Below are 24,512 nucleotides of genomic sequence, written 5' to 3' on the forward strand. Positions count from 1 at the left end.
GGAAACGCTAACATTCTAGGTCTAATTTCATCACGGAAAATCAATATACACCGCGAACAACCAAAACAGACCCGAATCAAGAAAGCAAACCGATGGAAAGCTTTAGAACACGTCGAACGTCAAAGCGCACTATCGAAGCTCAAGATTCGCCGGTCAAATCACCGGAAAGCACACCAGGAAGATCGATCGATGAGCGCCATCGTGAGGGTAGGGTTTTTAGAGAGAGACAGATCGCGATGAGAGGAACAGACCTAACCCGGTTCAAGAGAAGAGCCAATATATATAAGGCTTAAGATCAGATCCAACGGCCCAGATCAATTCTCTCAATCCAACGGGTGCCTTCACATCTCAACATAATCGGGTCGGGTCACGGGTACTGGATCCAGGTTTCGGATAGACGGGTTGGGTTGGAGTGTTCCGGGCCTCCAATTGTCACAGGCCCAAAATCATCATATCAACTATTATAATATCGAGGGACGACCAAAATTTCAAACATTAAATAAAAGAAGCAAATTAAAGATGAAATCATGACGTGAATCGCAAATGAATTGCTCGTGGTAATTAAAATATGGGTAAACTGTTTTTTTAGTCCAGTAACTAGACCCCCTTATCATTTTAGTCCCGTAAGTGGAGCCTGTTGCAAACTAGTCCCATAAGTGAAAAATTTTCCCTGTTTTAGTCCTCCGGCGCCGGAGATGCCCGCGTGGCTCGCCGGATGTGACGTGTCCGCCAGGTGTCGCTGACCTGGCGGACACGTGGATTTTTTATTTATTTTTTCATTTTTTAAAATTGTTTTTAAAACTTATTTTTAATTTATTTTAAATTTTATTTGTATTTTTTTATTTTTTTTATTTGATCCAATTTAAAAATAAAAATAAAAATAAAAATAAATAAATAAATCCACGAGTCCGCCAGGTGTCGCTGACCTGGCGGGACACCTGGCGGACATGTCACCTCCGGCGAGCTACGCGGGCATCTCCGGCGCCGGAGGACTAAAACAACGAAAATTTTTCACTTATAGAACTAGTTTGCGACAGGCTCTATTTACAGGACTAAAATGATAAAGGGATCCAGTTACGGGACTAAAAAACCAGTTTACCCTTAAAATATAATGTGGTTGCGAAGGAACGTTTACGATTCGTGAGGGATCCAGTTACGGGACTAAAAAACCAGTTTACCCTTAAAATATAATGTGGTGGCGAAGGAACGTTTACGATTCGTGAGTGAGGTGAAAATGGTAAGTAGTTGAAGTCATATTTTACTATGGCAAAAACTGGGAAGACATGCGAAGCAGGTAAAACACATGATGTATGTATATCTTCGTTGTAGACAAAAAAAAAATGTGTTATATTTTTTTATAAACACAAAATCGTACAAATTACATTTAATTTAATATATGCGGGTCCTATTCTCTATTTGGATCCTTTGATTCTCTCTCCGGGTTGATCCATTTTTTAATTTGGATTTGGGTGGCTTCTTTGATCCGAAGGGACTTTGGTCTTCGGTTTGACTTCGTCGGTTTTTAGGAAACTTTGGTATCCGTGTTGGCGATTTTGATCGTCGACTTTGGATCGATGCCTCCTTTGGATGATCCGACGGAATTTGATCTTTGAGGGAGGGATTTGGTGCTCCATAACGCTTTTGGCGCTGTGTCCCTTTGACTTTTGGATCGAAGAGGGCCTGGTTTGCGCCTTTTATAAAGAACGCGACGAACATCTTCAAGCTTTGGGAGCGACTTTGGAGGCTCTTCCTTGGCTTTGATGGATTCCTCGATAGCTTTGAGAGATTTGATCCTTCATCCGGCTCGGACATACGACGAAGAACGTTAACTTCATCAATTCGTCAACCAATATTGGATCATTTGTCCAAATCGGTGACTTTTCGACGAAGAACGCTTCGAAGGACACGAAGAACAATGAAGAACATTGCAGAGAGTCTAGAGAGACTTACCCTTGCGCGAGTCTTCAAATGAACTTCGGTGTGTAAATGAATTGGCCAAGGCTCCTATTTATAGGGGAGGGTGGCCTTGGCTTCCTTTTCGGATAGTGCCACGTGGATGAAAAGATTTTATAATCTTTCCTTTTTCATCGGATGCCGTTTTCCATTTTTTTACGGATTTGATTATGCACCTTCCTTTTTCGCCAAAATCTTTATATCATTGCCTTTTTTGGAAGATATTAATTTATATACTTCCTTTATTGACAAGATCTTTTTATCATTGCCTTGTTTAGAAGATATTAATTTATATACTTCCTTTATTGACAAGATTAATTTATTTTGCCGCCAAATTTATTATGACTCTATTTATGCATGTAATATTTGTACGATATCTTCCATTTTAAGCAGATTTTGCATTAATGGTTGATATTTATTGTACAAAAATTAACATATGTACATAATTAAATACCATATATTTATTTTATTGGAATTTTATTTTCTTCCAAAATACATGATATTTAATTGATTTTAGACATATATTTTTAGTGTCTACATTCGTATATAAAAATATTGTGTGAAAGTAATCACTTATAATTTCTATTTTAAGGACTGCCTCGTCATTATTATTATTATTATTATTATTATTATTATTATGCCTAAAGATTTACTCCGAGTGGCAACGAATACTCAGGTATTGACCTAACATGTTATTTTTGTCAATATTATTAGGTGTTCACCGAGTGATTAGTCCAGTTTATATCTTTATACTTAATATTATAAGTTTATTGGATATTAACAACATCTCTAATCTCCAATATATATATATATATATATATATTTTTGCATTAGTTATAGTATATTTTTCTAATTTTGCACGATTTGCTACAATAACTCATCTCCGATCATACATTTTATTTTTACGGAATTAAAAAATATTCTCAATATATTTTATTTTATATAACTTCTTACATTTATAAATAACACCCAATATTTTACTATTCTTACACATAATAATACTTTTCATTAACATTTTAAATATTATATTGGTAAACTATATTTGTTATTTATATTGTTTGATCATAAAAATTAATATTCCATACGTCCCACTCGAATGTACCATTTTAAAGTTTTGTAGTAAATTAAGAAATAATAATATTTTATTTGTTAGTGAAAGTGTATAAAAAAGTTTTGATATTTTTGGCTTTTGATTTTATGCACAAAGTAATTGTATGTGTTTTAAATAAAAATAAAGAGTATTTTGATATTAATTTATGATTATATTTTTTCTAAAAAAATAGGAAATGAATATTTTTGAGTGGGACAAATAAAAATGATAAAATTAATACTTTGAGTTGGGACGGAGAGAATATATATTTAAATTAAATAAATTAAAATTTTAATATTGTTAAAAATATTTATATGAATATTGATAATATTATTTGATTAAACATAATTGGTATAGAATAACTAATCGGTAGATAATGTCATTTTTTATTTATAATACTACCCTCGTCCCATAAGAAGAGTACAATGAGCGTTTTGAGTATTGATATTTGAATATTAATTATTATATCAATATATAGTACAAATAAAAAAAATGACAAAAATACCTCAAATTATTCACTTATAATACAAATACAATGACATTTTTAGAGTATATTATACAAATATAAAAATATTTTTAACGTTAAATGCAATAATGAAAAAAACAAATGATGCTCCTCTTATGAGACGAAAATAGTAGTACTATTTATAAATATTATAAAAATTGAAATTTAATACTATAAGTAATTTATAATTATTTTATCATGATTAATTAACTATAAGCATTAAATAAATATGTCTTTGGGTTAATCAACAGCCTTATAAATTACATAAATATATATGAAACTATTTATTGCTAATTAAATTCACCTTAAAGAAAATATGTCCAAACAATACTAAATGCAACGGAATTACACAAAGAAAAATATGTCACCCAAAGAGACTATAAATTTGATATGCTAAATAATTGTAGTCGAATTTGCACAAATACATACTGTAAATATATATATATGTATATATACATGCTAATGAATCCCAAAATTAATTGGACTATCAAACAAATAATAATGAATATTCGTATATTCACAAACTCATATATGAAAATACATAAGAAATATGGCATGACAAGTTATCAATTAATTGAGTATGACCATTCCATAAATTATTCCAATAAGAATAAACAAATAATAGTCAATTAGTTCGCAATTGCCCATCAATGCAATCGACTGCAGTCAAATATATAAATAAATAAGCACCCGATTTATCTTGGTGTCAACAAAATTCACATGCATCTAATTTCAATTGCAAAATAAACGCATGATCAACTCAAATTAGTGCAGCAACATGCTTCAATTAAAATAAATAAATAAAATAATTGCATAAGGCAACATTATCCATAATTCAAATTCTATCCAAAATATCAATACAAGGGAGTGGGAACTGATTTGAAGCATACAACTGCAAATAATAATAATTGAATTCCACGAAGAAAGCAGAATCAGTACAAGTGTCATTTTTTTTAATCGAGATACACTTCTTATATATTCCAACGCACGGGCATCGAGGTATAAGATTCGCTCAGACGCGAAGACGTGATCATACAATCAATTGAACATATGCATTAAACATGGATAGTCACATATGTTCTACTAATGGGCGACTTAATTTCGATTAAACATAAATGGATTTAATAAAATATCTCAATAATTCAACACGGAAAATTTTCCTCAAGGTAATTAATTGCGCATATAAGTTAACACAGATATTAAGTGCACAAAAGACATTACAGAAGAATTTGGACACTCCATCGAAATACAACATAGGAAAAATTCAGATATTTAATATTTTGCATAAATTAATTTCAAAATAAAATTCACAATTTTCCTCAAAAACATTATAGAATTTTCTCAAATTGTAGGATCAGATCTTGATCAAAAAATATCGCAAAGCAATTGTTGAAAATAAAAAAAAACCAAAATATTTCCAAATAAGAAATTAAAGTTGATCAATAATTTGACGAGAAGAAAATTCAAAGCAATGCAGAGGCAAAAACCTGCTCTGATACCAAATGTTAGAAAATAAACATCTAATCAAATATGTTAGTGGAAGCGAATAGCGAAATTTAAACAAACCTACAGCCATTGATAAAAATTAAATTTGTTCTTAAGATCTTCTTCTTCAAGAACAGTAAATTCGAACCGTGTGAAGATGGTGTTGCCAAACTCTGGAACCCTTGGGAGGATGTTGTCAAACTTTGGAACCCTACGAAGATGTTGCGAGATCCTGTAACCCTAGTATGACGTTGCCAAACCCTAGCTCTCAAACAGCGATGGTGTATTCTAATTTTTTGAGAGTAGGTTTAGTAACCCGTATGTGAGAGTATTTATAATTAAAAAGAAAAATCGTCCATCACTATTTTTTTGCAACTTCTCACGTATATTTTGAATGTGATGGATTTAATGGGAAAAAAGTGAGCCACAATTTAAAGTTAATTTGATTATATAAGATAATTAAAAAATAATCAAAATTTAAAAATAAATAAATAATTAATTAATTAAACTAACAAGTTTGTGAGAATGAATCAAGGGGACGGGGTGGGGTGTTAGAATGACTCATCTAACAAATTAATTGAGCATTTACGATGGTTTTTAAAAATTAATTTTTCTTTATTCTTTTATTTTATTTTAAATTATATTTAGCCCATAATTGAATTAAAAGTCTAAGAAAGTGAGCATTCCATGAATGAAGAAGAAGTTTGAACTTCGAACGGCTAAGTCTCCACTTGAGCATTTTCGAAAAGTTAAAGAAGTTCATTGAGGTTTGCTTTTGATTTTGAAGGCAAATTATTTTTCCTTACGATACATTTTATTTTTATGTAGTTTATTGTGTTTATTAAAAGTTATTTTACATATTCATAGTTTTGTGAAAGTTATTGATCGAGAAACATGTATGGGTTAAAAATAGAAGGGTTAAAAAATATTACTCATTTTGTCCCATTTATCAGTATCCATCTTTCTATCTTCGGCTGTCTCACTTATTCTGTCATTTTCGAAAAAATATTATACACTTTAGTCTCATTTTTAATATTTTAATTTTTAATTTTTAATTTAAATTATATTGATTACTTATCTTAATTTTAATTTAAAATTATTTTTATTAAATAATAATTATTTTTACCAATATATTTTTAATTATTTATTAATTATATCCCTTTTAAATTTCCGTGTCTACGTATGAGACACTATATCCAATTCGGAGGAAGTATAACGTAGAAACAGTGTATGCGTTGCAATGTATTTCCTACATTAAAGGGGGAAAAAATACTTACCTGAAACTAGAACATATATAATGAATACATTTTAGATGCTATTTATTCATGTGCATGCCCTTGTTCTTTTAAAAAAAATTCATTCACACACGTCACATACATTCGGAGGCCAAACTATGGAGACTTCTTAGATAAAGGAAGTATCCTACTAGATTCAGTTAGTTGTTTGTACTAAAGTGTTTGATAAAATAATAATTTTGTATTAATTGTTTATATATAAAAGGACAATATGATATTTTTTATTTTATTTTAAAAATATCTAGTTGAGTTTTTTCGATGGCTAAGCTTTTCTGGAATTTTATTATTAATTTTAAAATTTTAAAAAAATTTCAAGATATTTATTTTTATTATTTTTTAAAATATTTTGTAAAAAATTAATGCAAATTTATCGAAAAATATATATATTTTCATTATAAATAGTATAAATATATTAAAAAAAAAACAAAAATCATTAGTATACGTATTTCTATTAAATTAATTTTTAATTAATATATATTTACGTTAAATTTATAATTTTGAATCAATACATTCATTTTTAATAAAAATATTTTATGTAATAAAAAATACTATATAAATAAATTAATAATAGTAATATTTTTATATTATTTTTATTTAAAAAAAATTACAAATTTTATAAATAAAATAATCAACATATAAAAAAATAATTATATTAAATTTATAAACATGAATTTATAAGTTATTAGAAGGTAATATATTCAAATAATTAATAAATAGTGTAATAAAAATGTATTAATATATGTAAAAGAATTAATTAATTTTAAGGGCAAATAAGGAATAAGAAAAATTAAAATGAAAAAGCTAATTTGAAATGTTGGGATATACAGTTTTTTCAAAATTATCTTTTTGAACCCCATAAATTAATTGAAAACGCTAATTTATCAAACATAAAAAATTAACTGATTTACTGGTCAAACAAATAAAAATTCTTTAATAAACTAAAAGCTTTTGAAAAAGTTGTTTACCGAACACTCTCATAAACCTGGTGCAAACGAGGCAATGTCGAGGTTGGTGGAAGGATTTTTATGAGGCCATTGAATGACTTTTTTCTATACTTTTTAAATTTAAATGTGTTAGAAGATATGTCATATATATATTGTGGACAAAATATTGTGCTATTTTTCATAAATACAAAAATTATACAAATTATATTTAATTTAGATTTAAAGCGGGTCATATTCTCTATTTGGGTTTCTTGATTCTTTTTTCTGGTCGATTTGTATTTCAACTTGGATTTGGATGGCTTCTTTGATCCAAAGGGATTTGGTCTTCGGTTTGACTTTGTCGGACTTTATAGGGTTTTGGTCTTCATGCGAGCGATTTTGATCTTTGACTTTGGCTTTGAAGAATCCTTTCGATGGATATGGGGCCTTGATATTTGTGGAGGTGGATTTGGTACTCTAGTTTGGCTTTGCCGAACTTTGAAGGGCTTTGTTCTCTGTACGGAAAATTTAATAATTGGCTTTGACTTTGATGTCTTCTTTGGACGATACGAAGAAATTTGGTCTTCGGTTTGGTTTTTCTGGTTTTCTGAGGGCTTTGGTCTTCGTGTACGAGATTTGATCATCAACTTTGGCTTTGATGTATTCTTTGGACGATCCGAAGCTTTAATCTTTGGTTTGGCTTTTCCGGCTTTTGGAGGGCTTTAGTCTCCGTGTGGGCAATTTGATCGTCTGCTTTGGGTTTGATGTCCTCGTTCGATGATCCGAGGCTTTGATCTTTGATTTGGCTTTGCCGGCTTTTGAAGGGCTTTGGTCTCCGTATGGGTGATTTGATTGTCAGCTTTGGATTTGATATCTTCTTTGAACGAACCGAGGTTTTAATCTTTGGTTTGGCTTTGCCGGGTTTTGGAGGGCTTTGGTCTCCGTGTGGACAATTTGATCATCAGCTTTGGATTTGATGTCATCTTTGGACGATCCGAGACTTTGAACCTTGGTTTGGCTTTGCTGGCTTTTGGAGGACTTTGGTCTCCGTATGGGTGATTTGATCGTCGGTTTTGGATTTGATGTCTTCTTTGGATGATCCGAGGCTTTAATCTTTGGTTTGGCTTTGCCGGCTTTTGGAGGGCTTTGGTTTTCCGTGTGGTCGGTTTGATCGTCGGCTTTGGCTTTGAAGAATCCTTTTAATAGATTTGGGGCTTTGATATTTGTGGAGATGGATTTGGTACTCCAGTTAAGTTTTTTGAACTTTTAAGGGTTTTGGTCTCCGTGGGGGCAATTTGATCACCAGATTTGACTTTGTTGTCTTCTTTGGACAATCCGAAGGAATTTGGTCTTCGGTTTGACTTTTCCGGCTTTTGGAGGGCTTTGGTTTCCGTGTTGGAAATTTGATCGTCGGCTTTGACTTTGGTGTCTTCTTTGGACGATCCAAAGGAATTTGGTCTTCGGTTTGACTTTGCCAACTTTTGGAGGGATTTGGTCTCTGTGTCAGCGATTTGATCGTCTGTTTTGGATTTGATATCTTCTTTGGACAATTCAAAACTTTGATATTTGGTTTGGCTTTGCCGGCTTTTAGAGGGCTTTGGTCTCCATGTTGACAATTTGATCATCGGCTTTTGGATTTGATGTCTTTTATGGACGATCCGAGGCTTTGATTTTTGGTTTGGCTTGCCAGCTTTTGGAGAGTTTTGGTCTCCATGTGGGCGATTTGATCGTCAACTGATAGCTAGAAATCACATGCGTTTTTATGTTCATATCATATGCGATATTTGAGTGATTTTGATTGGATTCTACCTAATTTATATACGTATTGTTTATTTGTTGTGTGCAAAGGGTAAATATCAAATTTGGCGTAATTGGCAGAAAAAGTAAATAAAAATTTAGATTTGCACCACCTAGTTAATCATGACCATGACCAACAATACCCTCTTGACATAGGAATTTAATTAAAGGCCCAAAAGCCCATGTACAAAATAATTAGGGCAAAAATTAAATAAAATGAGAGGATCACACGCAGAAAGAGATGAGAGAACGGCCAGAGCAGATACGCACAGGAGCAGGAGACTGATAGACTCATAGATCGCATAGGAGCAAATCGACATAGAAGATTTGCCCTCCCGCTATGACTTTATCTTTCTCTATTGTTCTTTATTATTTGATTATGGAGTAGATACTTTTCTGGTTTGAGGGATGATAATGTTTTGGTTCCTTTGTTTTGGAGATTCTTAATTTTCTTTATAAAAGTTCTTTTTGATTATCAATATTTGTCTAATTTTGAGAATAACGTTTGTGATTGTTAGATTGATTGAATATTTTGGTGCCGATATTTGAATTAATCTGATAATCTAAAGTCAATTCAGGTAGGATATCCGTAATTGTATTCGCACTTGATATGTGACAACCGGGTTGAATAGTTCCTTCTTGGGGGTTAGAAAATCAAACCTAATTGCTCCTCTTAGGTAGTAATTGTTTTGAATTGGGTTTTTCTAGATTAGAATGCGATTAGGCAATATTTCTTATTGGCGCACCTAGGTTTATTTGCTTAATCAGGGGTAGTTAACGGTCGTACCTTAATTACCTACACTGTAAGGAAAAATTGGTTGTCAGAGCTTGTTAATAACTATAACCAATTTATTGATATTTTAATAAGAATTAACTTTATTGAATTAATGATAAAATACAAGTGTCGTAACTGCATCATCCCTTGAGACAAGCATCCCCTTGATAGCTAGTTCCCTGTCGATTTAATTGTTTTGTTATTTTGTCTTCATTAGATAATAAAAGAAAATTCTCCCCTTTTATTTACTGCATTAGAACGCGAAAGAGTAAATCACGCAATCCCTGTGGAGACTATCTCTTCCCATGTATTACATTGAATTGTAATAACGGAATAGGTGAATTATTTGATTGACCGCGCGATAGGTCAATTTTTGGCGCCATTGCCGGGGATTGGCGTTTTGTTATACTCTTTCGTGTTATTTTAATTTATCATCTTGTTTATGCCCCGTTCTTCTCGTACAGGTGAACTGATATTTAATTTTGAGATCGAGAAGGTTGAGCGAAAGCTGCGAAAGGAAGCCAAGCAATGAAAACTGCTCAGGTTGCGAAGCTGGAAGAATCTTTAAACCACCTCAAAATCTCTAGCTCTAAAGACTCTAAAAGTGATCAAGAAACTGTCATGGCTGAGGATACCCGCATTCTAAGGGAGTGGGCTGCTCCCGACTTGGCGCAGCAGCCCTTATGCATTAACTTTCCAACATTCAATAACGCCGTTGCTTTTGAACTGAAATCTGGTTTAATTCATTTATTGTCTTCTTTTCATGGACATGCAGGTGAAGAACCTCACAAACACTTGCAAGAGTTCGACGTTGTGTGCTCCAGGAATTAAATATGGGAGTTGAGAGAGTGCAGAAATAAATGCAGAGCTGAGGGAGTCTGACATTAAATGCAGCCGCTGATCCAACGGCAATAAATGCAGTGAGAATTAATGCAGCCGCCGCTCATGGAGTCCGCACCAGCCGCCGATCAAATTCCGCACCAGCTGCCGCTTCGCTCACTTCCACGCATGGCCTTCCGCTCCGCTCACATTTCCGTGTCAGCCGCCGCTTGCCTTCCGTGCTAGCCGCCATCGCTTCGCTCACTTCAACGCCAAAGTTTCCGTGCAGCCGTCGCTTGTTTCCGTGCAGCCGTCGCTTACCTTCCGCGTCAGCGGCTGCTTGCCTTCCACGCTCATAAATACAGCCGCCGCTCGCCTTCCGCGCTCGCTTGCCTTCCGCGTTCGCGCTAGCCGCCGCTTACTTTCCGCAGAAGCCACCGCTTGAATTCCGTGCAACGGTTAACTTTGACTTTTGCGCATTGACTTTTCTGCGTTGACCGTTGACTTTTGTTGATTTTCGCACCGGTGACTATTTTTTCGCTTCTAAAGCTATTTTTTCGCTTTTTAAGGCCATTTTTGGACTCCCATATCAGTTTTCAAGTATTATTTCACCTATATAAATAATAAACACTTATAAATATTTATTTAAATAAATAATACTTATTATATAAAATTAATTTAGCCAAAACTAAATACTTAAATAGCACATAAATAATGCCTAAAAATATAATTTAAGAAACACATCAATTAATTTAATTTATACACCAAATAATTATAAATTACACTTAAAAACTAATAAATTAACATTGTACAAACAAGATGAAATATATACAATTGTTAGAGTAAATTAACATAAATAATACCAAAATTCGACATAAATAAATAATTAATTGAATAAATATAAGCTATAAAATATGACAAAATCAAAAGTTATCAAACTTCTTACACTTAACCTTTATTCGTCCTCGAATATTTTCTAAATAAGGACTCAATATTGTCGGCAATATCAACGGTGGTGTGTAAACGAAACTTAGCTAAAATTCAGGTCCTTAAGCCATTTACGCGATATTGCTCATCTGCAAAGATTCGAAATTATGTCTCCCGAAATATTTTCAAACTTAAGTGTTCGGAGTAGCTTCTAAAAATGATGCGACGACTCAAAGCTTTAAATAAACCGCCATAATAAACCATAAATTAATAAACAAGGCGGCCCGGTAGACATTGCTACCGATAAATTAATTTCGACATTTTTCGCATCGATTTTTTTTTTTGCCAAGTCAAGTCGCATATAAAGATAATCGGCATCTTCCTCACACTATTCGTTCGTCAATCTCATTTTTAAGGAAACTTAATTCATCATCTCCGCTAACAAGCGCAGCTAAATAGACGAAAGTTCTAAAAATTAGACTATGTATGGAATAAATGAAACGAATGAGATATCAACCAATTTTATCAAAACCCCAATTTATACTCATACTCAAAAGAATTTCAATTATTGAATAGATTCAATTTCAAACTCAAATTAAGCACAATGAAAATCGATTGACTCGAGAAAATAACATATTTCACGGCTAATTTTATTTTAAATAAAAATAAATATATAAAATAATTTAATTCAACATAAATTAGACAACAATAAATTAAACAAAATAAATTCAAAATAGATATGAATAATTTAAGCCAAAATAAATTAATTAGCTCATATTATTTATTACGGCTGAGAATACACATTATTATAAAATTAAAACTAGAATTAAACTACGGCTAAACAAAAGCATACAAATAATCAACATCCTAAACTAATGCTCTGAAGAAAGATAGACTACAACCTAGTCTCTTAAAATTAAGTCAAACAAGTACTCAAATAAATATCCATTGAACAACCCTATTACTAAGACTAAGTTACGTAGACTATGAACAGAACTTAGAACTAACCGATCTGTCTACACAACAAGCTAAATTATGCTATCATTACTTCTAAACCAATCTGAAAATTAAACTGCTGCAATTATATTACGATTATTAATTTATCTACGTAACACATATTCTACTATCTAACAAGTTAGCAGTCAAAAAATTAGCAAGCTAAAATATTCTATCAATAAGGCAAACAAACTTCCTTGATTTTGCAGGTCTTGCACCCTTAACTTTTTCAAAATTTTTGGTGTTGCCGATCCAAATTCCCGCAACTCCTCACATTTGAATTGTTATTCGCTCTTGAACAACTTGATTAGCTCGTGAGAGGGACTGCAATCAAACCAAATAACAATTCAAAAATAGCACGGTTCATATAGATGTAATCAATTAAAACATGATGTTATGAAACTCCCTTTTCGATTTCTTCGCTGCTCGGAAATCTTCAAAACAGACGCCTCACACTTATTTCAAAATAAATGTCAAATCAGTATGGAATAAATCTGAAACTTTCAGATTATGGAACCAGCAGCAGCATGTTCGGAGGGTTTTTATTGAATATTCATCTAAACAGCAAGACCTCTTTCCTTCGATCAAAAACACGATCAATCAAGCAACCAGCCGAGCCTAGACGAGGTTTTGAGACAATCAATCCAATGTTTACATAATTAATCAATAAGCTAGTAAAATGAATTGAATAGCATCATACCAGCCAAAAGCTAATGAAGGGTACATTTAGCAAACACACACTTTCTAATACGAGACTAAAGAATGCCCTATCTGAACTACTTCCAATTAATTAATTATGTGCTAACTTCTAATCACACCACTAATCCTTAAACTAAAGAAGAAGAAAAGTATAACTTAACAATTATCCCATCAATAATACTCAGCAGCAGAAGATTTCTAAGACTATCTAGTAAGCTAGCCTAATGCAATCAACAAGTATGCATCAACTAAACTAAACATGCAGCACTAAATCTAACAAAACTTAAAGTGAGCAACATATTGTATAAGGCTAAAAACTATAGCAGAACACCCAACTAAAAATACAAAAGAGAAAATATATAACTAGTTAAGCTAACTAATTCTACGCTACCGCAACTAAAGCCAACTAAACTAGCCTAAAATGGTACAGTTAGGATCAAGGATGAACCAAAACAACTAAGTAACAGTAAGCTAAAAAATGTACAACTGCTCTCAAAATTAATCTAATCAACTATATTACAACTATTAATTTATCTAAGAAGCAATTATTCTACAAAACAACAAATTAGCAATCAATAAATAAGCCGGCATAAATAATCGATAAGGGAATCAAGAACTTCCCTGATTCATGTCTTGTGCAACTAGATTCTTTCAAAATTTTTGGTGGTGCTGATGACTTCTCTCCTCACACTTGAATTGTTGTTCGTCCTCGAACAACCTTGAGTAAGCTCGGTAGGGATTTTTCAACATCATGGAAGTATCTTCGTGGTTTAGGAACTTTCCAAACATCGACATCCTTACACTTATTGCAAACTAAGTGTCAAATCTATTTCTCAACATTCTGAAAATTCCAGAATACGCGCACAGCAACAGCTTGTTATATGCAGATTTTCCATCGAATGCCTTAAATTACTCAAATCGAATCAATTCAACACAATCTGCAATCAGCCCTTGGAGGCTGTTCGTGCCTTGTCTAAATTATCGATTAATCCTAAAATCATCATAAGAAAATAAAAAAAAATCTCCTAGACAGTCTGCAATTCACCAATCATATACCAACTATGTATATAAATTCGACAACTAAATCCAATCTAAACCAAATCCATATTCCAACATAATTTAATTCTAATCAAAACTAAATCCTAAATTAAATATCATAAGGAGTATAATTAACATAATTACAAGAGGTACAATCCATCCCATAGCAGCCCCTGCAAATTTTCAGATTATTAGTATTATGTTCGAAATTAAGAAATTCGATGAAAATAGGCAAGAGAAGGTGAAATTGAATAATACAACCTTTCTTCCGATGTTTACCGGTGGATTCGTAGGCAGCTAGAATTGGAGCAAGTGGTGTGGTTGGCTTCATCGTCGTCGGTGGGAGAAAAGAGGTTACTGTAAAGAAATTGGGGGAATTGCGGTAAGAGAATTAGGGCTTGACGAAATTGAAAGAAAATTGGGTGTGAAATTCAGATTTTTTTCTCAAAATTAGGTGATGAAGATGACGGAAGCAAGGAAGAGATTGAAGGCGTAAGTAGCTAGGGCTTACTGAAACGGCGAAAATTTTAGGGAAGAAAGTACTGGGTGAACGATGGAAAATGGAGAGAAATAATTTGGGGAAGAAAGAATATACAAATGAAAATCTTCTTACCTGGAATTACCGACTATTGATTCGAAATCTGAAATTTCTCTAGCCCAAGACTATGATTTGGGAATTTTTTTAGTAGGCGCCGTCGAACAAAATGAACTTTTGCCCAAAATAAAGAAGAATAAATTCATCGCTTCGCTTGCAGGAGGGGCTGGTCTGCGCCGCTTCGCTGCACTTGCCTGAAATTGGCTTCGCTTGCAGACCCGCTCACATCTCCCGCATGTTTTCGCCGCTTGGCTGATGAAAGAATCGGGAGAACTCGCGCAACCGGCGCTCCCATGACTTCAGCGGTGGCTTCCAACGGCAAGGAGAAGACATCGGCCTTCACATCTTTAGCAGCAACGGTGTAGAGAGCGCTTCGAGTCACCGCTTGCGCACGGAGTTCACAAGGACAGACATCCGCTTAAATTTATATCACACAAGAGGGACGAGCGGATCATCTGTCCTGAATGAACAAAAAAAAAAAAAAAAAAAAAAAAAATTATTATTAATATTATTTATTATTACCGTTATTATTATTATACTAATATTATTTATTTATTTTTTATTATTATATATAGAAACGAAATAACACAGGGCAGTGGCAAAGGTCCAGGCGCTGCTGCAGATTTTTTTTTTTCGAAAGATAAATGCCGTGCAAGTTTGATCCTCAAGCATTCTTGAAACCTACAAAGCATACCGCCAATGGATTAAATGTTCAAAATAAAATAGAATTCAATATTAAAATTAAATTAGCAAGAAACTCAATATTTTTCAATTAAAACAAAGATACTAGGCATATTCCCCGGCAACGGCGCCAAAATTTGATCGAAGATTTTTGGAGAAAAAATGGAGTATATGGAATGTATATAATTGTGTATATATGGTGTGTATATATGTATGTATGGTACAATTAGAGGGGATATTTATAGGGAAAAAAGAAGCTTCGCGATTACAACCATCCATGAATAACTACTTCTAAAAATAACTACTAACTACCTCTAAAAATAGCTACTAACTACCTCTAAAAATAACCATAAATAACTATCTCTAAAAATAGCTACTAACTACCTCTAAAAATAACCATAAATATCTACCTATTTTCTAGAAGGTTCTAGAATAAATATTACACAAAAATAGCCAAAAATTGGCTAAAAAGTAGTGCAAGAATTAAATATGGGAGCTGAGAGAGTGCAGAAATAAATACAGAGCTGAGGGAGTCTGGGCATTAAATGCAGCCGCTGACCCAGCGGCAATAAATGTAGCCGCAGCTCATAGAGTCCACGCTAGCCGCCTCTTCGCTCAAATTCCGCACCAGCTGCCTCTTCGCTCACATTTCCGTGTCAGCTGCCGCTTGCCTTCCGTGCCATCCGCCATCGCTTCGCTCACTTCAACGCCAAAGTTTCCGTGCAGCCGTCGCTTGTTTCCGTGCAGCCGTCGCTTGCCTTCCGCGTCAGCCGCCGCTTGCCTTCCGCGCTCATAAATACAGCCGCCGCTTGAATTCCGCGCAGCGATTGACTTTGACTTTCGCGCGTAGACTTTTCTGTGTTGACCGTTGAGTTTTGTTGATTTGTACACCGGTGACTGATTTTTCGCTTCTGAAGCCATTTTTTCACTTTTTAAGGCTAGTTTTGGACTCCCATATCAGTTTTCAAGTATTATTTCACCTATATAAATAATAAACACCTTATAAATATTTATTTAAATAAATAATACTTATTAAATAAAATTAATTTAGCTAAAACTAAATACTTAAATAGCACATAAATAATGCCTAAAAATATAATTTAAGAAACACATCAATTAATTTAATTTATACACCAAAATAATTATAAATTACACGTAAAAACTAATAAATTAATAGTATACAAACAAGATGAAATAAATACAATTATTAGAGTAAATTAACATAAATAATACCTAAATTCGACATAAATAAATAATTAATTAAATAAATATAAGCTATAAAATATGACAAAATCAAGAGTTATCAGCCACCCTATGGATGCATGCCCGACCCTCCAAGAAGGCTATGCAGCGGATGTAAACGCTACAAACTATGGTGTGAATGGACCTCCAGTGTACAACCCGTACTCCAACAACTACAATCCAGGCTGGAGAGATCATTCGAACCTACACTATAGAAACGCACGGCAGAGTAATATTCTTCACCCATTCGGAGCTACGTAGCAGATACAACAACCTCGATTCTATGAGAAACAGCCGCCCCAAGCACCCACAAGCAACTTCAGTCCGTCTTTGGAAGACTTCGTGAAGTCTATGGCTACCACTACCTTGCAGTTCCAACAAGAGATGAAAATGTTCCAACAAGAGATGAGATCAACATTTGACAAATTACAAGGTCAGATCAATCAAGTGTCAGATGAGGTAAGACAACTACGTGAAAGAGAAAAGTGGCCCGCTCAGCCTGAGCCAAATCCAACAAATGTCAGCGCCATCACTATCTGCAGTGATACGATGGTTGAATGTCCTTCCCGACCTAATCAAAAGAATACGAGTGCTATAACCCTTCGTAGCGGAAAGGAATTGGAAGGTCTACCTCCTATCTCAAAGGAACAGAATGAGGATCAGATTGAGATGGAGATTGAAAAAGAAGCTAAAATTCACAAAAAGCTACCTCCTAACTCTGTTCCTCCTACTGAAGCTAAATCAGCTCATTTTCCTGACAGGTTGAAGAAACTACAAAAGGCAAACAAACGAAAAGAGATGATGGAAATATTCAAGAAGGTGAAACTTAATATCTCGCTCCTGGAAGCTATCAACCAAATCCCCAAGTATACAAAATTTTTGAAAGAACTGTGCACCAACAAGAGAAAATTTCGAGGGGATAAGTAAATTATAGCGGGTGAGAACGTTTCTGTTGTTTTCAAAATAAAGGTACCGCCTAAAACAGGTGATCCAGGTATGTTTTCTATCCCTTATAAGATTGAAAAAACTGAGCTAACTGAGGCTATGCTAGATCTAGGAGCTGCTATAAATGTCACGCCTCGATCAATATACGACTCTTTAAATCTTGGGCCTCTAAAAGAAACAGGAATTATTATTCAACTTGCTAATCGAACTAATGTTTATCTTGATGGTATGATAGAAGATGTACTAGTTCAAGTTAATGACTTAATTTTTCCTGTTGATTTTTATATTCTTGATATGCATGATGCACACTGCTTTAATCCACCACCTCTTTTGTTAGGAAGACCTTTTATGTGCACTGCAGGAACAAAAATAGATGTTAAAAAGGGCACAGTCAACTTGGAGTTTGATGGGAAAGAATTTCATTTCAATATTTTTAATCCCATCGAATTTCCTGTTGAATCTGAATCGTTATATGCAATTAATGTTCTTAATTTTGTGGTGCAGGAAACTTATGAAGTTGGTAATGAGAATAAACAAAGAACTGTGTTGACGAAACAGTTAGAGAAAAGACCAACTGACGAGATGACAAAGAGTAAGAGAAAAAAAAAGGATTGTCGAAAAGTGTAGATGGATTCCCAAGGGATCACCATTGCTAGCAGCGAGAAAGTGTCATAAGGAGAATCAAAATTTTAAGCCGAAGAAAAAGTGTGGCCAATAGACATCGCTTCAAATTACACCACGAGGACCCTCACTTGAACCTTGAGGAAGTGGACTTGAAACTCCATAACACTTTTGGCGTCGTGTCCTTTTTTGACTTTTGGATCGAAGAGGGCCTGGTTTATACTTTTGACGAAGAAGACGACGAAAGCCTTGAAGTTTTGGGATGAACTTTGGAGGTTCTTTCTTGGCTTTGACAGATCCTTCAACAGCTATTGAAACTTTAATCCTCCCTCCAATTTGGGCATACGACAAAGAACGTTAACTTCATCGATTCGTCAACCAATATTGGATCATTTGTCCAAATCAATGACTTTCAACGAAGAACATTTCGAAGGATACAAAGAACATGAAGAACAATACATAGAGAGTCGAAAGACTTACCCCTTTGCTTGAATCCTCGATGTAACTTCGGTGTCAAATGAATTGGCTATGACTCCTATTTATAAAAGATGGGTGGTTTCAGCTTCATTTTTAATGATGTCACGTGGCGTATTTTGACTGACTAACAGAAAAATTTTATAATCTTTCTTTTTTTATCGGATGTTGTTTTCCACATTTAAAAGATTTGATCGTGCGTCTTCCTATCTTGTCAAGATCTTTATATCTTTATTATTTATAACTGCTCCCTTATCATGTTAATCCCGTAATTAAAACTTGTATTGAAATAGTTCCGTAAATAAAATTTGTTGGTACATTTAAGGGTGTGTTTGTTTGGGGGTTTGGATTTTGGATTGGGATTTGAATAGTAAAAATTTTGAATTTGAATAGTTGTATGATGTGATATAAATAGGGTTTGATGTGATGTTTTGAATGTAAAATTGATTTTTAGTATAATATAAAAAATGAAAAATAGGTGTTTGATTTGATATTTTTTGGGGGAAAAAATTGGATTAATAGTGGAAATCCTCCAAAATCCTTCAAACAAACACACCCTATTCAACACCGGAGATATCTGCATGACACCCGCGTGGCATGTCGTAAAACACGTGTCCGTCAGGTAAGTAGTAGTACCTACCGGACACGTAGAAAACTATTTTTTAAAAAAATATATATATACAAAAATATCAAAATACATCAATTTAAAAAATATAAATAATTTTTTCACATGTCCTTCGGCTTATTATGTGAGTGCGACACAGGCATCTCCGGCATTGAAGACCAAATGTGTCAAAAATTGTTACTTACGGGACAATTTCAATACAAGCGCTAGTAACGGAACTAAAATGAAAATGGACAGTTTATCCATTTTTTTTATACAAAATAATGGATTTGATAGGAATTTTTCTAGAGCACACTCAAAAAAATTGCATCTACATGTTCCTACGTAAGAAAATAAATAAATTAAAAATACATCCACATAATATATTTTCAGTATTTAAATAAATTTGAGAAATATTTTTGATATTTTAAAAATAATTATAAGATTGAATAGAAAATAATGTCTCTAATTTGAAGAAATAAGTTTAATACAGCACAAGTAACAAACCATAATCAGACTATCATTCCAGCACAATATATATAAGTAAATCAACATTGAAGCTTCTCTTCACCCTACCTAAACTTCCAATCTTTTTAATCAAATGTATCAATCCAATAAATATATATGATCAATCTGTCCACACAAATCTCGATCAAACTTCAATTCTATCAACAACACTGCCTATAGCTCGTCGTTCCGAGACTTCGACGAGGGTTTGGTACCAAGACAAGAAGAGCTCAAGTTTTCGAGCCATACTTGATCTGCCACAGCTGCATTAGTCTCGTTGTTCCGGTGCCACGACCACAGCGCATGAGTCGCATTAAACACTCTCAGTCGCCCGTGTCCGAAGCTTGGCTCCCGATACAGTGAAATCGATGGACTTGGATCGTCGAACCTTACATTAAAACACCAAAATAAAAAAATTTCTACAACCATGTTGAAGAACACTACTAAGTACATAATAACAATTATATCCAACACTTAAGTCTATATTTACTTTGATGTTTTTCTTTTTTTTTTTCCCTTCACCTTCTTTATCATGCAAAATCATACTTTTTTAAAAAAATATATATTAATTTTATATTTAAAATATCACGTTCAATAATAATTTACACAAAATCAAACCACAAATATATATATATATATAATAACACAAAGTAAACAAACCCCTATTTTTTAATGATATGATTTCTGTATTTCTTTCAAAGTTTAGATTTAATCTCCCATTATTCTTTCAATTTTTTTTAAACATTATTGAATAAAATACTTATTTTTATTTAATATATAAATAAATAAATTTTCATTCAAAATATAATATTAAACACATATTTATATAATCATATAACCACAATATTTCTATTTAAAATTTTAATTTACAAATCTCAAATCCAAATCTAAATTCTAAATAAAAATAACCTTTATCTTTTCTTTTCTTTTCTTTTCTTCAAGAATTATTAGAGAAAGTTTTTATTTATATATATTTAAAAATACCATATATGATTATTATTTTACTATAAAGATATCAAATATATAAAAATAAAATAGAGATAAATAAATAAACAAGCAACTTACGATGAGGCTAGACCTTCTCTGTTCCCACCATCACCAATGGTTATATGCACTGGACCACACTTATCTGCCTTGTTGTCATAAACCCTACCCTGCAATCAAAACACATATATATATATACATAGCAAATATTAATATATATATATATATATATATTAAACGATATTATTCAGTATCCTGCTGACAGAGCATAAAGTATATACACAGTATATGAACAATAACAACCGATAATAATCCACACAATACATATTACTATTGATTTTAAAATAAAAGATATTTTCATGTGATTTGCAAGGCAATATTACAATCATGTGTGCATGTGTATTTATATAGATAGAGCCAAAATTGCAATTTTATTCAAAAATGATGCTTCAGTTATTTTAGGGTGTGTTTGTTTGGGGGTTTGGATTTTGAGTTGGGATTTGAATAGTAAAAATTTTGAATTTGAATAGTTGTATGATGTGATGATATAAATAGGTGTTGATGTGATATTTTGAATGTAAAATTGATTTTTAGTATAATATAAAAAATGAAAAATAGGTGTTTGATTTGATATTTTTGGGGGAAAAAAATTTGAATGAATAGTGTAAATCCAATCCAATCCCCCGAACAAAACTTTTATCCATTTCTTTACTATTTTAAAAAATATACACTATTATGTCTTATAGAACATCAAATTAATATGCAAGTGTAAAACATATACACAAACCAAACATACTTTTAAGGTAATGTTTAATTGGATATATTTTGAAAGACTCAGTCAGTTTGATTTCAATTTTTTCTTAACTACAAATCCTCATAGTTCTCTATAAAAATATACCATTTTTTATTAAAACATATCATATTCAAACTACTATTTAAACTAAAATTCGTAATCAAATTCAAAATAAACTCCAAAAGACTAAAATTAAAGCTTCTATTTAAATGCATGCCTTTGGAAGTTTTAATACTAATATTTATTAACGCTATTCTTTTCAAAAAAAATAAAAATAAAATATTACATTAATATATATTATATCGTATAAAATATTATATCAAATATTTAATTTTTTACTAATTTTTAAATTCACCAAAAAAAAAAAAACAAACATCTAAAGTTTTTTTTAAGTTAGTTTTGGATTACTAAAGAGTGATAAAAAAAATAAAAGATAGAAATTATGTTTTGAATAAAATAATGTTTATTATAAAGTTTTGTGAGAAGAGATATTTTTTCCTCGAAAAATGTAAAATTTAAATAGCCAAAATTCATACATAAAAACTAAAAAAGAACATATTCATATGCTTATATAAATATTTTTGAAACATTTGCACTATTTATCAAACTTTAACTTTAAAAAATAAAAATAAAAATAAAATAAAATAAAAAAACTTAGATTTATTTTATCTATTAATAAATATTATATCAAATATTTTTTAAAAATAATTATTATAATTAAACTCCAAATTGTGTATTTACCCGGGAACTAAAATGAAATTGATAATAATTCAGAAAGAAAAAAAAAAAGTAAAAATTGTAGGACTCCGTTTACACGAGAGTTTGGGAAGTTTGGAGTTTTAAAATTTTGAGAATAATAAAATATTACTAATTAATTTGATATTTTATTAAAAAATATAAAATATTATAATATTTAAAAAAGAAAAATTAAAAAACTCACAAATCTTTCGTAGGCATGAACATGTCCGGCGAAGACGAGGTCGACTTTGGCCTTATAGAGCGTCTCCTCCAAGGCCTTCCTCATGCTCTCTCCCTCCCCTCTATGGGCGCGATTCGAATTATACCAGGGAGCGTGGATCAGCGCCAAGATCCAGGGAGTCCGGCTCCTGTTCACCCTCCCCAAGTCCTCCTGCACCCAACCGTACTGCGCGGACCCGGACTCGAAGTCCGTGTACGACCCCAGCATCATCACGTGCACGCCCGCCACCTCAAATGAGTAGTAGAGGTTCGACTTCGACCCGCTCTCCTCGTACGGCATCACCCACCTGGCGTTGTAGGCCCGGAACCCCTCAGGATACACGATTGGGAACCTCTCAATCTCGTGGTTTCCCTCTGTAACCATCCAGGGCCGGGACCTCGCGTACGGCTCCACCAGCAGCCCGTACGAGTCCCAAAGATGCTGCTGCGTGTCGGCGTACGATAAATCGCCCGGGAGCAGGAAGACGTCGTAGTCCTGGCCCCCGATGTGGGATAGCGTCGATTCTGTCCACTCTGTCTGACCCAAATCGCCTGCAATTAAATTTTAATAAAATCATTTACAAAAAGGGCGTTGCTTGCAAGTCTCAATTCAACCAACTTGAAACGGTGGAACAAATCGGAAGGTCCTGGGATCTGGGGTCCAGGGGCATACTCACCGGCGACGGCGAACTCTACCGGAAAACCTGACGGCGGAGTCCGGAAACTGAACTCGCCGCCCTGAGCGCCGCATCTGTAATAATACGTCGTGCTCGGCTGCAAAGGCCCGATCTTGACGTGGTGAATTTTCCCCGATTTGTACAGGAAGTAACGGTAGCTTGTGCCGTCGCCGGTCGCCGTTGCCGTGTACTTTCCCGGCGACGTGCCGTAATCTACAACAGATTTCACTTTATCATCCTTCGTAATCCACGAAATCCTCATCCCATCTTTCCCCACCAACGAAATATGCACCTGAAATCAATTAATCATATCCCAAATACCCTAAATTGAATTAAATCAAATCGATTAATTTCGCAGACCTGCTGGGGATCGGAATCGGAGCCGTCGTAGCGGCGGGTGACGAGGGCGCGGGGGCTGGGGCGGGTATATTCCGGCGAGGCTGCGGCGGTGGTGATCAGGTAGAAGATGAGGAGAAATGTCTCCATTTTGATTCAGAATGATTTAATCAATCGATCAAACGTCGTCGTTTTCGGTGGTAAGATTGAAAATGAAGAAACTAGTAATAAATTTGGGTTGCAGATTTGGGAAGCATAGTCGTAAGGTGTTTTGGTAATTGGCAGTGTAGTGTTAAATACGCGGGACGACGATGAATAGAACGCAACGTGCCTGTTTGCTTACGTGTACATTTTCTGGGTTTTCATTGGCTGCCCATTTCTCAGATTCCGAATTTTGACTTTCTTTGTTTCCATGGCATATTCCCATTAAACCATTTTCCCTCCCTTATTTAATGTTTGAAGTTTCGATAACAATTATCCATTTTCGGTAACATTACAAATATATTTTTAATTTATAATACTCATTCCGTCCCAAGAGTAAGTATTATTTGCTTTTTTACACGTAATTTTAGAAATATTAATATTATATTAGGATTAATACGTGTGATATAAAAGTAATGATATTTGTGTAATATATTGTAAGTTGCAAGGGTATTTGTGATGTTAGGTAGACAGTACAATTACTAAAAAAAAATTGGATACTTTGTTATGGGAGAGAATAAAATAAAAAATATATACTTTGTTATGGGACGGAGGGAGTATATTACAAAAATATCATTTTTATATTATACAAC

The 24,512-nt window shown here is 33.3% G+C and overlaps 1 protein-coding gene and 1 long non-coding RNA gene across 2 annotated transcripts; both read right to left on the minus strand.

Annotated features, from left to right (window-relative positions):
- Positions 1-12,408: 12,408 nt before the first annotated feature.
- On the minus strand, positions 12,409-15,276 carry LOC127251037 (uncharacterized). The gene is made up of 3 exons (XR_007838828.1): positions 14,916-15,276; positions 14,564-14,659; positions 12,409-14,475 (listed from the first exon to the last, which is right to left on the minus strand). It is a non-coding gene; the product is annotated as an uncharacterized LOC127251037 (long non-coding RNA).
- Positions 15,277-19,914: 4,638 nt separating this feature from the next.
- Positions 19,915-24,037, minus strand: LOC127250804 (purple acid phosphatase 22-like). The gene is made up of 5 exons (XM_051274228.1): positions 23,743-24,037; positions 23,383-23,674; positions 22,689-23,257; positions 21,037-21,125; positions 19,915-20,359 (listed from the first exon to the last, which is right to left on the minus strand). The coding sequence occupies exons 1-5, from the start codon at positions 23,866-23,868 to the stop codon at positions 20,146-20,148; spliced, it is 1,290 nt and encodes a 429-aa protein (XP_051130185.1). The 5' UTR covers positions 23,869-24,037; the 3' UTR covers positions 19,915-20,145.
- Between the last annotated feature and the right edge of the window lie 475 nt (positions 24,038-24,512).

The sequence above is a fragment of the Andrographis paniculata genome, unplaced genomic scaffold (assembly GCF_009805555.1).
Source record: "Andrographis paniculata isolate CXL003 unplaced genomic scaffold, ASM980555v1 Contig38END, whole genome shotgun sequence".
Taxonomy (NCBI): domain Eukaryota; kingdom Viridiplantae; phylum Streptophyta; class Magnoliopsida; order Lamiales; family Acanthaceae; genus Andrographis; species Andrographis paniculata.